General features: G+C 36.9%; 1 protein-coding gene across 1 annotated transcript; it reads right to left on the bottom strand.

Annotated features, from left to right (window-relative positions):
• Positions 1-136: 136 nt before the first annotated feature.
• Positions 137-14,203, bottom strand: prlrb (prolactin receptor b). Its single transcript, XM_081366566.1, has 9 exons — positions 13,947-14,203; positions 11,448-11,519; positions 10,942-11,074; positions 10,099-10,268; positions 5,674-5,852; positions 5,234-5,375; positions 4,460-4,559; positions 3,944-4,013; positions 137-2,720 (listed from the first exon to the last, which is right to left on the bottom strand). Exons 2-9 carry the CDS (start codon positions 11,512-11,514, stop codon positions 2,085-2,087), a joined length of 1,497 nt encoding a protein of 498 aa, XP_081222692.1. The 5' UTR covers positions 11,515-11,519; positions 13,947-14,203; the 3' UTR covers positions 137-2,084.
• Between the last annotated feature and the right edge of the window lie 1,249 nt (positions 14,204-15,452).

Below are 15,452 nucleotides of genomic sequence, written 5' to 3'. Positions count from 1 at the left end.
GGCTACTTGAGAATGAAAAGAATGTTAACTGATCTGGAATAAACCACCAATTCTTGGCCGAATCAGTTCTCTGACTCAGAGGTGTTGTTTTTCAACAGAAAATGTTCAACTTTTTGATTATAACTTTTTTTATTTTAGCTTAAGACATGAAATGCAAATCTGGTGTTTATTGAAATGGTACAAAATAAAACAATTCCTAACCTTAGCATGTGTCTCTGGATTTTGTCCAGCAGTGGATAGAAAACCACATTACACATGCCATTGTCAGTGAAAGAATGTGAGGAGCTCATGCTAGAAACAATGCACCTCTGTGCTAACAATTATATTCCACAACATCATATTCATCAAACGTCTTGAGCTCACACTGTCACATCACAAACAAAATGAATGCAGTACATGTACCACAATGGGTGGTATATATATAAAAAAAAAGCCTTACATTCTAATTTAAACTAAACAAAAAAGCTGCACAACAGTACTACAATTTTCTTTCATGCTGAACCGAATGTTTGTCCTTGTATAGTGTCAAGTCAATGTTTGACTTAAAGTAACTCTTTACTGCAGACCATAAATGTTCCATGATGAGGTCAGCTGACCCGTCTATGTCTGCCGCCGTAACTAGCTCCTCTGAGGCGGTTCATTTAATATTATTTTCAAAAAACATCAAAGGCCTGCCAGACCATTCTGGGCTCACTGCCCTTGTGTTTGGTTAAGCTTTGACGACCCTTTCGTGCCAGCGCTTTACACAGATCTAATCTATTATTTGACATTAGTCTTCATTCTTGTTGTCTTTACGAGTTTCCAAGTTCATATAGTTGTAAAATCAGAAGGATGCATTCACAGTTTGCTTAGGCAAAAAACAAGGACATATTGATTGCCATTTTAACATTGAATCAGTGATTAATCAAGATTAAATTAAGACTTATGAAGTATAAATAAAATGGATTGTGAGCGACAGTAGATCTAGTTCAATAAATACACAGTAAAATCATTAGTTGTTTTGACCAAAGAAATATCACTTTTTATATTCATAGTATCATTGTGAATAAATACACAAAAGGTGCTTGTCTGCATATTAACTATAAAAATGCTTAACAACATTCAATTTTAAAAGATCAAGAGCAGCAAAAGCATTAAGAAAAGTGCCAGGTCTTTAGAGAGAGTGGTGAAACTCCAGTGTAGTGTTTTGTATGTCTGCTATGAGGTAGTAGGTTGAAACATTTTGAGAGGTTTAACAATTAATATAATTATCTTAAGTGGGATATTTTTTAACAGCTGTTGGTCGATATTTAAAGGTTAAGAATGATGCTGTCTTTTAATCTCCTTTCCGACCCATTGCTGTAGCTGTAGTTGTGCAGGTTGACAGAAACAACACAACAAGGGGTGTGTTTCACAGTATCGTTAGCAAACTATGGTTGCAAGTTTTGTCGTTACCAACTTAGTTCAATGATTTGGTGTTTCCCAAAACCATAGTTCCAACAAGTATTCGCAAAAAAAGTTGTATGGTTGGAAGTACGGGAGGTGGGGGGGGTGGGGGGGGGGGTACTAGCAAGGTGTAGCTAATAAAGTGCCCGGTGAGTGTATACAAATTTCAGAGTGGAAATTTTAGTTTGGAAAGAGAATGAAAGCACAGTTTTTGAAGTGAGCATGAGTGAATGTGCTCTAGCATCCCATGATTGAATCAAACATTAGGAAATAAAGCAAAATAATGGCAAACTAAAATACTGATTTAGTCCTCAGATGCCATGTTCGCTATTTACAGCAATAATCTGACATTAATTCAATCATGAACCGATTAATTAGCAGAAGTTATTACTCTACACAATTCTAGATTGTTGAGCCAACGTGGTTCGAATGACAAAATAGTGGTTTTGGGAAACAATCATGACTAGCTAGTTAATTTCTCCAATGATTGCATTGTACTATGACAATTAAGCAGCAATTTATATCATTGTATGGGAAACGCACCACAGATTTCTGAAATAACCCTTCTCACATCTCTACTAACAAAGTGCTTGATAGTTTGAACAGGACACTACAAGACAAAATAGTCCCAAACCTCTAAAGTTTAAGTCACAAAATAGTCAAGATCCGCTTGAAAATGTTGTCACGGTTTCCATGTATCCCAGAGGTTCGATGACACCTCCAGTTTCCTCAGCTCCAGAAGTTTTGTCACATTTGACTTCTTTGTGTCCCTGTACAGGAATGCTTTCTTGTAGTACAAGGATATTATCACTGTTAACGTCACTGACCATACTGTAGTCCTCCTCTACCAGGAGCTTTGGGTCTCGTTTCTCTTTGTCAACCTCAACGTACCCAGTAAATACACCAGGGGTGATGCTGACGTGCACACATTTGCTATCGGAGATCATTTGTGTGTTTTGGTCCTGAGCTTTTACTGGCGAGCCATTGGAATCAAAGTGAAGTCGTTGTTGAAGATCTTCAAGGACACTGATGGTGTCACTTAGCTGTTTGGAGACAGTCCCAGGGTGAGGTTTTAGCCCCTGACTGCTGTTCCATGTGATCTGGATGCTGTTCTGTGCAGTTTCTGCGGGACCATTTTTTCCCTTTTGGTACTTAAGACGAGCTTTGCTATCAAACTCCGTTTCCTCATCATAGTCAGAGACCACGAGGCACTCCACCTGATGGTCTGAGCTTTGGGTTATTTGGGGATATCCCAGAGTAACCAGAGCACTGAAGATCTCCTCAGACTTCCCACTCTGTGAAACAAGAAGTAAAATGACCTTTGTATTTTGGCACAGCAGTTTTGTCGGGTGAATTCATTGTCAGTTGGAAAGGTTTCTTTTTTTGTGACCATGATGGAATGAAGAAGAAAACCTCAGTACAGACTGTTTTGTGAAACTTTCACGATGTAATACAAACTTCAGTTGAAAACGATATTGGATTTAACATAAACACTAAGTCTTAAAGTGCCACTATTGTGCTTTTTGAAATATTACCTTTCATGCAGTGTGTAATATAGCTGTCTGTGCATGTAAACGATCTGCAAAGTTGTAAAGTCGAAAGTGCACGTTAAATAAAGTTATTAGTCTCCCAAAAGAAAGAATCGACTCTGAACCGGCTAAACGAGTCGTCAGGAATTCCAGTCTCACTTCCGTGAGATATACGTAATGTAACATTTGTATAATGTCCGCCTATGGTCTTCACTGGCTGCACGCGAACAACGTCTACTTTGACCCACCCTAAAACACTGTAGCTGGTTCGTGTTGTTAACATGTCGAGAAGTTGCTCTTTTCTGAATATACAATTAGAAATATACACATCAGTTTGTTGATGGACACTATCACACTAATGGTGATGGTGAGGAATTAGTTGCAACATCTCATAATGTACCTCAAACTGAGTAGCGCATCACTGAGAAATGTCCTGCTCAGGTCGTCCTTGCGATGGAGGTTCGGATCGAATAACTAGTTGTTCCAGTGTTTCATCAGTGGACTCTCGTTCGGATTGATATGTTAAAATTAAATCGTCACCATGTGTACAATCGCTGAGGACTGAGGAAGCCTCTGGAGCTGAAGTTCAGTTATGCTAATGGACACGCGCTGTCCGTGGTAGACCAAGGCTAGGCCGTCTGGCCAATCAGAGAAGAGTAGCTCGCGTAAAGGAGGGGATTAGAGAGACTGAATCTTCAGACGAGTCGTTTGAGAATCATTGAAAAATGTGGTGATGTGCAAATGTATATTATGAGAAAATAGTGTTTTGACCTTGGATGCATGTAAACATATTGTAGGAGACCTCCAAAACAAAATGAGGAACCTTTTAAATAGCATAATAGGGACACTTTAAAGGCACTTTATTGTAAATAAAACAGCACTAACATTATAAGTCAACCTCAGGGAAAATTAAATAATAAAGTAAGGCATGATATGGCCCCTTTAACAAGCTAGAAATGCACAGATAGAAATGGTAGTGTCTACTGTACCTTAAGGAGCTGAGTGTCTATGCCACTGATCTTCGGTTCTGGAACCGGAGGCAGTAGAAAATGCTTCACCCTAGTGAAGAATGCACTAATACATTAATTTTTAATGTAAGAGTTGGCACATTCTGAATGTGCACATCACGACTTTTGCTGCCAGCCGCTTCCATTTATTTCAGTTGAACAAAAACATTTCATTATGCTGCTTGATGTAAAAAAATGTTTTGTTGTATTTGTATTTGTTCATATTATTTGAATTTATTATTGTAATGAAACATGTTTTATAGCACAAATAGTTTTACCATTTACTACGCATTGTTATTCTTCTAGTTATTGACCTACAGTTGCTAGTGAATCAGAAAACTGTGTTGAAAAATAAGGTGGATTCAATATTATGTTAATGTTCCATTTGTGTCATGCACATAATTCTGGATTCTAAAGTAAATCCTGGGAAAACTGTTATCTTTTATGCACTGTCATTAGTGTAAATCCCTTTGTCAATAGGTAGGATGTCATGCTTACTGTTTCATCTTGACTGTCAGCACTCCTGCAGTCAGCAGGAAAATTATGACAGTTAGAGTGACGGCTAGGATCATAACTGCATTCTGTGTGTCAGACATAACTGCAAAATAAGAAACACGAAGACTTGTTTACTTTAAAGTGTCATCATCATCCTTTAATGCTGTATACTGAGTTAAAGGGGTCCTGAGTTACAAAGCACAAAGTCCACTCCAAAGGGAGTTGTTCTCTACATCAATAACTAAGCACTGTTTTCAAACTCCCTGAAATGCTTTGATTGTTGTCTTCAGTTTTCTACCGGGAACGTCATTTATATTCCTCTTTTATATACAGTAATTCCCGTCCAAACCATATGCAAAAAAGGCCTGATGGTTGAATTTCATTAGTAGTGCGTCGAATTTGACATTTCTAAAACACACTCAAAGCGGTTGACCAATCACAGAACACTAGTCCAGCCGACCAATCAGAACACACTATGTTTTTCGTAGAGCTGGGAACTAAACCGAGTGTTTCAGACAGACTGGGAAGAGAGAAGATGCAATAGGCTAATGTAAAACATGTGAAAATTTAGTTTTTTTGAACATTCAAGCATGAAAATCTATTCTAGTAAGACTTAAGACTTTTAAAAAAATCTAAAAAGTTATTTTAATTATCTTTATTTATACTTTACTTTCCTGTAGCCTGCACACTGTTGTGTAAGGCTAAACATGCTCAGTAATGTAGAACAATGGCTGGAAGGTGTGAAAGATTGAGTTGCTGTTGCTGGTCTCATCTTACTGTCTGGAATCTGGATGAAAGCGGATGGGCTCCACTCACTCCAGAGGCCTTGGTCTAGTTTGCAGCGCACTTGCACGACGTACTTTGCTCCCGGCTGAGGACTATAGATGCTAAACTCCAACTGTTTTCCAGCACCATATGACTACAAACACAATAAGAATGTGTCTCAATCATAATTATTACATGGTATATCAAAACTCTGAAATGCAAAAATTAGCTTCTTTCAGGGCCCCTATTATAAAAAGGAGTTTCTTTTTCATAATGAATTGATAATTCATTTATCAATCATCATTTAGAAGCAAATGTATATATAAATATATGGAATATTTTTAGATTGTTAAAGAAAATCCTGTTTTATTTATGGACCCCAAGTTTAGTATAACAAATCATTATAACATTTTTTAAGAACCTTGGTGACCATGAAACTATTTGAATCTCACCTCCCAATTGCTGCTGTACGCCTCGTCTTCGCTGTTTTTTAAGCGAACTTCATATCTGATTGTTACCCAGCCTGAGCGGGTGTCTGCGTCATGTGGAGGCTGCCACTGCACCAGGAAATATGGACTGTTCTTGGTCTGCATCAAAGTCACATTTACATTCTCTGGAGGGTGAGGCTGCACTGTGTGAAAGAAGATGAATCATCTTAAATGACATTCAACTGCACAGACACGGGTGGGTTTACCATTTTGGGGGGCCCTAAGCAAAAGCCAGGACCCGCCATCCCCCTCACAATTAAGTGAAAAATATGCTTCCACTTTCAAACAGCAGAGGCAGACACGCTGCATACACACGTTACCCAGACAGCAACATAGTGTTGGTCCAGATCCAGGCCTCATCTGGTTTATGTGGATTACACTCGTACCAGATCTGGGCCAACACTATGTTGTTTTCTGGGTATAATTACCACTGCAGTTGTGGCGAATTATGACTCCTATCGATTCCAATTTTTCAAGTAAAAATAAGTAAATAAGTCAAACATTTAGATATCAGACATATTTATACTGTCTTTTTGCAAAACATTTTGTTACAGCTGAATACCACAAACAAAACCCAGCAGCCTCAAGAACACTTCCACGAAAAACTTTGCCTATAGGATTTAACAAAAATATCAGCAAAAACAACTTACTAATATATATTCAAACCATTAATAAAGACCATTAAACTGTTTGTTTAATAAAATAAAGTATTGTTAGTAATAACAGAACAGAAGAAATTAGCAGTAGCATAAATAAATACAACTGAACAAAGTGCAATAAATCAAATATAATCAAATGTAAAATAACACTGCATATAGTTATTTTTATAAATAAAATATAGATTAATCCTGATTAAAGTTAAAGTTATTCAGTCAAAATCTGACAAAATTGTCAAAATATCCTTGTAAAGTGTGTATTTGCCTGTTCAAAAGCAAAAGAACTCAATTGCATTCAGTATTCGCACACTATATGAGAGACCCTTTGCATTTGCATGGTGGTTAAAGGAGAACTCCGGTCAATTTTAACATTGAGCTAATTTTTTTGTAAATTTGGAGTGCTGTCAGTACAGAGAACAACGGCAAAAATCGGTGTTGCCTACACCGTGTTATCCTCTTTTTAAAGGTCCCATTCTTCGTGATCCCATGTTTCAAACTTTAGTTAGTGTGTAATGTTGTTGTTAGAGTATAAATAATATCTGTAAAATTATAAAGCTCAAAGTTCAATGCCAAGCGAGATATTTTATTTAACAGAAGTTGACTACATCGAACGGCCCGTTTGGACTACATCCCTCTACTTCCTGCATTAATGACGTCATTAAAACCGTTTTATGACTAACCACTGCCCACAGGAATACTCCCTCAACACTACCGAAATTCGTTTATGTACTTGCACACTTCTAATCACTGTGTTTACTCAGCTCTTAAGGTGATTTTCTGAAGTAAAACTGACGCTTCATCTTTTGTGTGATGTACAATAAACGTTATTAAACTCATCAGTATATGCTTGATCATCATTCAGACAGCAGACTTGTAGGCTATTAATAAATAATGGATACATACAAGCAGATGACAAATACGTTATAATAACCGTAATTAAACTACTAAACCATACCGGTTTCATCTCTATACAGCACTCTGACTCTGTAGGCATTATTGTCTGACTCGAAATGAACACCGTTACTGAGAGTTTCTGATATTATCATCATTCCGTGAGATGAAATTATCCTGAGAGACTGAGCTCGAGCTCATGAAGCTCCGCCCCCTGTGTCGTCCAGCAGCAGCTTATTTGCATTTAAAGGGCACACACTAAAACAGCGCGTTTTTCTGAGCCCCAAAAAATGACAATTTAAACATGCTGTAAAAAATGATTTGTTGGGTATTTTGAGCTAAAACTTCACATACACACTCTGGGGACATCAGAGACTTATTTTACATCTTGTGAAAAGGGGCATAATACGGGACCTTTAAAATTGCACCCTGGGGCAAAATGGGGCAAGTTTTAAACCTGCTTTTAGCCTCTTAACATCCTTGATGTGTCATTACAAGTGCACAGCTAATGTGAGTGATTCCTTCAGAGTGAACACAGTGAATCTGACTGCAGTAGATGTGAAAGATATGAATAAAAATTAAGTTAATTCGGCCAGCGCACATACCTGTATTTATTTCCTGTTTTCGGTCGAAGTCCACAGTAGTCGATTGTCGAGTTCTCCACTGTTGCTTAGCTACCTATGATCACGCGCGTGAACTCGACAATCGACTACTATGGACTTCGACCGAAAACAGGAAATAAATACAGGTATGTGCGCTGCGCTGGCCGAATTAACTACATTTTTATTAATATCTTTCACATCTACTGCAGTCAGATTCACCCATGTTCACTCTGAAGGAATCACTCACATTAGCTGTGCACTTGTAATGACACATCAAGGATGTTAAGAGGCTAAAAGCAGGTTTAAAACTTGCCCCATTGAAGTCAACAGGGTGCAAATTTTAAAAATAGAATAACTCGGTGTAGGCAACACCGATTTTTGTCGTTGTTCTCTGTACTGACAGCACTCCAAATTTACAAAAAAATTAGCTCAATGTTAAAATTGACCGGAGTTCTCCTTTAAACAACGCTACCTCACGGACACGATGTTCCATTACAATCAGTGTGCAACTGAACAGTGAACACATTTACTAAAAAAGGAAAGAACTGAATAGGGTCTACATAGATTGCTATTCCTCATATGCTTCTTGTACACTACCATTCAATTCAATTGTATTTATAAAGCACAATTAAAAACAACAACAGTGCTGTACAATGTACTAGAATGAATTAAAAATACAATAGAACCCACCATAAGAAATAATGAATGTAAAACAGGGCATAAAAAACAACAGAAAACAAACGGACATCACAAGTTGTATGCTAAAGAGAAAACATGTTTTTAACTTTGGTTTGAAAATATGAACTGTTGCTGCATTTATAATAGAAATCAGTAAACTGTTCCAAAGCTTAGGTGCGGCTACGGCGAAACCTTGATCACCCCTAGATTTTAACTTTGACAGTTAATTAACTCTGGTTGGCACACCTAAGAGTTCTCGCTTGACGGTGTTCACACAAAAGGTCAGAGAGGTAAGAAGGGTCAAGGTCCTTTTCAAGAAAGAGCACTTTGAAATGAATTCTAACACAGATGTGTTTACATCAAAAGAACCATTCACAAGTTAAGAAATTCTTGAAAGAGTCAATTGTTGTTTATGGAAATTAATACTTTTATTTCAGCAAGAATGCATTAAATTGATCAAAAGACTCAAAGAAAGTTCAAAATCTTGGTAGAAATGTTCTGTTTCCACAAAAATATTAAGCAGCACAACAGTTTTCATTGATAATACCAAGAAATGTTTCTTGATTTCTGAAGGATCATGTGACACTGAAGACTGAGGTAATGGTTGCTGAAAAATCAGCTTTGCCATCACAGGAATAAATATATATTAAGGAACTTTTTAATATATATTAAAATAGAAAACAGTTCATTTCAATTGTTTTAAAATAGTTTTAATGAATTTTTTATCAAATAAATGCAGCCTTGGAGAACTTCTTTTTGAAAAACAAAGCATACTATAACTGCATAACTGTTTTTATACACTTAATGCGTTAAAAAAAATCCCCCGTGTGTCAAACCATCAACCATATGCCAGCACATTCAAGCATCTTCAGTGGGATATTTGATACATGGCTTGAGTTTTGCAATATGCTAGACACAAACCTGTTCATCCTCATTCTATTCAGCTAGTCAGCCAGATCGGCCTCTGTTTAGTGCCATTTAGTACTTTTCCATTCCACTCAGACGCTCTAAAAGTCATCACCGTTTAACTCACCGTTACAGATGGATAATCCCAGTGCACACACATTTCTAGCAGGAACTGCAATGGTTTAGGGGAAATTGTAACTAAACTATATAATTGCAAATGCAGCATTATCTGCCTTGTGTTCTAGTAGAGTGATCTAACTTGATAGTAATAAAAGTTCTGTAATAAACAGTTTCAGCATGAGGAAATTAAGCTGCATGTGCCTTTATGTAGCAGTATATTGAGTTTTATAAGTTCAACTCCACTCCTGTCTTCACGAATCCTTGAAAGTGACAGGAAGGGATGGAGCTAAACTCTGCAGGACAGTGGCCCTCCAGGACTGAAGTCGCCCATCCCTGTTTAATATACACTATATTTAGCAGGCAGCTCACTGCACTGTGGCTGTTGTCAAAACAACCCTGAAATTGGTCTCTGTGGTAAAACATCATTAACCATTCAAGCATGCTCAGTATACGCTAGGGGCATTTTGCAAGCACATAAAAACAAATCCACTTTTGGATGCATTTTAATATGTTGTAAACACAATAAATGAACTCACCGATATCCATAACATCAACTTCCACAGATTCTGAATAGGCTTTTCCCAGTGTATTGGAGGCCACCACTGTGATGTTGTATATGATCCAAATAGAGGTGTGCCGCTTGTCAAAATAACAGGAATTGTCCCCCGCCTTATGATAATCCGGGCATTCAAAGACTTCCACGGAGCTAAAAAAGTTTATTGATGGTTTAAAAGTTGAAATTGATGACATAACTTTTGGACAACAGATGAACCAAAACCTGAGATTTGTTTTTAAAATAAAATATGTAAACATGAACTCATACTAGCTTTAGTGTGCTTATGTATAAATGTGCGTACTGTACAAATGTTCATATTTAGAGAAGAACAAAAATTCAGAATTATGAGAGCTACAAATATACACTACTGTTCAAAAGTTTAAGGTCAATAATGTGTTATTCAAAGAAATTCATTTTAAAGATTTGCATTCAGCAAAGAAGCATTAAAGTGATCAAAAATTGATCAGAGTTAAGACATTTGTACTGTTACTAAAAAAATGTATATTTCAAATAAATGCTGTTCCTTTGAATTCATCAGCAAATCCTAAAAAAAAAAATGTTATCAGGGTTTCCCCAAAACTTTTACTCAGGACAGCTGTTTTCAACACTGATAATAAATCAATATTCAACATTGATAAGTAATGTTTCTTGAGCAGCAAATCAGCATATTCAAATGATTTCTGAAGGATAATAATAAGCACACAAGAATAAGAAGAATAAGCACACAATGACGAAGCTGTCCATGAATTCATACAGGGGAAAAGAAAAATGTAAAGGCAAGTTAAAAGGTACAGTGATGAATAGTGATTTAGGTTGCACTGACCTCTCTTTTCTATAATACAGTTGGTAGCTGGTGGGCAATCCACCAGTGGATCCAGGCTCCCACCAGCAAGTAAAGGTCTCTTTCTCAGGTGACCGACATCTTGTTAGTCTGGGCCTCCCCGGGGGAGAATGACCTGGAGAGATATTGTAATTGAAGAGTATATGATATATATGATATCTGTAAAAGCCTATTATAGAACACCCTGTTATTGAATTCTTCTGGAATTAGTCCATATGTTGTGTGTTTATGGGTATTTCATATTGAAAACTAAAATGTAATTATTAAAAACTATACATATAGATGCTTGGTTAAACTCAATATATAGAATTTAAAAATCTGCACCCTGTTAGCAACATCAATTCAAATACAGGGATTCAATTCTGAATGTACTGTACACTTTATAGACAAAAGGCCAACCAAAAAAAATGTAATTCTGTGCGCACAATCGCAACTGTCTAAATTGTTTGGCTGATTTTTTTTTTTAAAGTCGTGCTTTGCTCACTTACACATGCTGTGTGGGATCCAAGAGAGAAGCCACATCAGAGTCAGCGCCTGCTCTGCATCTCTCCGCATTTTTCCTGCATGAGAAATAAAACGTCCACAAAGTCAGTAAGGTGTCCACTCCGCACCAACCACGTTAAGTACCACCTGTAGAGTTTGTTTCTACTTTAAACATAAATCTAGACATGCAAAACAACCACTTAGCATGTGTAAACACCTTCACTTATCACAACAGCTGAAAGGTCATTATGTGTACAACTGCATGGAGGTAATTAACTCTATGCCAAAACATATATAAAAAAGATGATCCCTCTCTGATTTCATGAAGAATTGCCATGATGGCATTAGTGGATTTGACTTTTTTATGTAGTAAATACACTCAGCTAAGTAAGATGATGAGTGACATTTCGATATGATAAGACTCTGATTATGAGAGCGGCACAATCACAAACTAATCATAAAACATTACAAATCACAAGCACATCATGATCCCAAAAGAGATGTTTAACACAGAAAAATGAACAATGTTTATTTCTGACAGCATGGTAATGTACAATGTTATGAAGACAAGGCATCAGCAAAAGAATCGGGCAGGTGCAGGGAGGTGACTTAATGGAAAGTTACTGCCTTGGAAATGCTGAGTTCCAATGAGAGACAGATCGAAAGGGCTATCAATCTGCTTTATGTTTTTGGATCATTTTTAGAAACAATATCTTGTAGAATATAGATGCAATTCATGAAATGCATTTTGTGCTTACATGTTTTAGTTTCCATGGACATGCAATCGGCGAGATTAACCCAAATGCTCATGCAATGAACTTGGTATAAATCCGACAAGCTATTGTCTGTGGTCAGTACAGTCTTTTATTTTCCCACAATATTTGCATATATTGAGAAGGAAGTGGGCTGAAGTCCAGGTTTAAAGGACCTCAAAACATTTGACATTAAAGGAATAGTTCACTTAAAAATAAAAATTCGGTCATCATTTACTCGCCCTCAAGTTGTTTCAAACCTGTATGAATTTCTTTCTTCTGCTGAACACAAAAGAAGATATTTTGAAGAATGTCCATAACCAGACAGTTGATGGAAGTCATCAGTGGGAAAAAAATACTATGTAAGTCAATGGGGTCCATCAACTGTCTGGTTAACAAGTCCGACATTCTTCAAAATATCTTCCATTGTGTTCAGCAGAAGAAAGAAATTAGCCCATCACCACCCAAAATCAAACACTAAGCAAATAAGTAACTAACTAACTAAATATTCATCCTTAAAAGACAGATTTTTACTATCTAAGATTAGATATAACAGGGCTCAAACACATGAGGGTAAAGCTGGCAGTGGAGGCCAAGCACCATCAAGGATCAAACTAAATGTATAAACGGTCTAAAGAATTATCAGTTAATACATATTTTGCAACAGGCAACACAAAAGCAAGTCTTTTCCAAAAATCTGTTCATCTGATGCTCAAAATATTACTAGGGTAGGGAACAGCAAACTGCATACTATTACTGAGTCTACTCTACACAAACTCCAGTCTCATTTGGTCTCTCCTCAGGGACCAATTTTTGCCACCGCATTCTCAGTCACTGATAACAATGTGATAGCCATAAACAAACACATATTGCTTCAGTAAGCCATGATCCCAGTTCATGATCCCAACTGGACAAAAAATGTAGGCTGGAGAAAGAGATTATGTCCTGCAGACTATGCTTCTATGGTCACCGTGATTTCACCAAGTATGTTCCTGGATCAATATTTTGCTGATCCTGGAACAACTTTCCTGTCTGTAAATTTGGCCATAACCGTATCCCTACCCCCTAAATCTAACCCTACCCGTAACTTTTCCCTTGAATCTGAGGGAAATTATAAAAAATATATTTTAAAAAATGATATGATCAATAAGTTATGACAACATATGTTTTCGCTTTGCAATTTTCAACTTTTTTATGTTATGCTCTACAAGATTCAGCTCATTTTTTTTAAGTCAGTTTAATGTAATTTAAGTTGAAATGACTTAAACATCCAAGTTGACTGTCACCTTAAATGACAATGTCATTGTGAAATGACTTAAACATCCAAGTTGACTGTACTTACAAATTTAAGGTAGCATCTTTTTTTAACAGTAACACTGATGTAGAAGCACCTAACCCTGGTTGTCAAACCAAAATTTGACATAAACTGTAAACTTGTTTCTCAAATGATTGGTTGATTGAAATGTTTTTACAGGAACAACAAAGATGCTTAATTTAAACAGCCAATAAGAAATACATAAAAAAAAATATTAACCGATGTTTAAACAATAAGATTGACAAAAAAATTGTGCAAATTTTAAGGACGCAGCTGTTTAGCGCCATTTAATTATCCTTGCATGTAATATAGTTTTGATCGCGGTATTACGGCACAGAACAAAATAAGTGCACAATGACATATCATAGTTTCCGTCGCTTTATAAAACATCGTAATATCGAGTCTTTTTTCCGACGCGGACTGTCGCGGAGACTCACCTGGATCCGCCACCCAATCCGTGACCGAAATTACACACACAGCTTCACCTGTGATTTTCCCATAATCCACAAAAGTGCTGCATTTTGGACTGTTTCACTATGAAAACAGCCTATCCGAAACGATGTCCCCCTTCAAAACGCACACTATGAGAGTGGAAAGGCCAAATACAAAGTCACCCTGTTGACACCACAGTCCCTCTGAGTCTTGTGCTTGCACACAAACAGCCCTATAGCTGCAGAGACTCTTGAGGAGTGGCATGATGGGTCTGTCTGCGGACCGCAAGAGAGGGGCGTAACGTTAACAGGAAGTGGGCGTAAGTTGAAGGGGGCGTAACTTTAATTTGTCCAAATCCTACAGAACCACACTAAATACTCCAAACGAGATGTTGTCGGCAAGATGCCAGCTCGTAATAGAGACAACGGTAAGAATATATATTTTTAAAGTGTATAAGTCGTAATTGCTGCTCTTTACATTGCAGCAAGGGCAGAGCAAAGCGTTTGGAACTTTGAGCTTGTCACGCTGAGTGTCCAACAGATGCAAGCAGCACAACACAGTAGTACATCGCCCTGCCTGGAGTGATCAGTTCACTTGCCATTATTAAAATGTAAATGCATGGGTAAGATGTCACCTAATAGATGTAAATGTATAGAGCATGTTTGCATGTTTGGGCCTAGATTCAAGTCGAGGTTGTTGATCTTATTTTAATAATCATAATATAATAATTACTTTTATAAGACTAATGCTTTATTTTAGACAATGTGTTTCTTTTAATTTCACATTTTTCTTACTGTGGTGACACCACTACTAAAATGAACACTGAGGAAACTTAACACTGCTACCAGAAAGTGTTTTTTCTTATAAAAATAAATACAAATCTGAACATGTTTTACACATAAAACAGTCTCTTCTTTTGTCAACAGGTGTGGTAAACTGGAACACATTTTCAGAGGAGCATAGAAGGACTCCATCTAATCTCCTGTTGCATTCAATGCAGTTCTCTCTACAAAGACTGTGAAGCCCACAGGGGAAAACAACAAGGATTGGATTCTACTGTTTTTATGTGGATGGTGGCACTTACTTTCTGATATCTGATTTTCTATTGGATGTAATACTGCAGCAGTAGCCCAAAACAGACAATTAGTGCCAGAACATATTAGATTGGGTTTGCATAAACCCTCATTGTGTTGCCTTTCAATTAAAATTTTTTGTTATGTGTGCTTGTTGTTCATTTGTCTCAAAAGTATCATAAGATTTGCTTGTCAGCGGTACATTTAGCTGTTCATTAGGGCCGTTGACATCAGTCAACATTTTTAATCATCACCAAATCAGGAATATACAATAAGACATCAAAAGATGTTTACAATTGTTTATTTTAAAAAATAAAGCCCAATTCCAAAAGGATATATTAGTGCTTGCTCCACACTCTAGTTGAGGTGGGACGAATAAAATTATAAAATAATTTATAAATTTCTTGCAATACATTATCAGTACCCTGGGACTAATGC

This window comes from Scardinius erythrophthalmus (genome assembly GCF_964197995.2).
Source record: "Scardinius erythrophthalmus genome assembly, chromosome: 5".
NCBI lineage: Eukaryota > Metazoa > Chordata > Actinopteri > Cypriniformes > Leuciscidae > Scardinius > Scardinius erythrophthalmus.
The sequence above is the reverse complement of the archived record's forward strand: the minus strand, read 5'-3'. Positions and strand labels throughout refer to the sequence as shown.

What these genes read in the sequence shown, in the direction of transcription:
- prlrb (XM_081366566.1), bottom strand. Translation starts at nt 11,514, where the DNA reads ATGCGGAGAGATGCAGAGCAGGCGCTGACTCTGATGTGGCTTCTCTCT. An exon ending in CTGTATTATAGAAAAGAGAG is followed by an intron (nt 10,269 to 10,941) that starts GTCAGTGCAACC and finishes AAACTTTTTTAG; the next exon opens with CTCCGTGGAAGTCTTTGAAT. An exon ending in CTGACAGTCAAGATGAAACA is followed by an intron (nt 4,014 to 4,459) that starts GTAAGCATGACA and finishes ATTCTTCACTAG; the next exon opens with GGTGAAGCATTTTCTACTGC.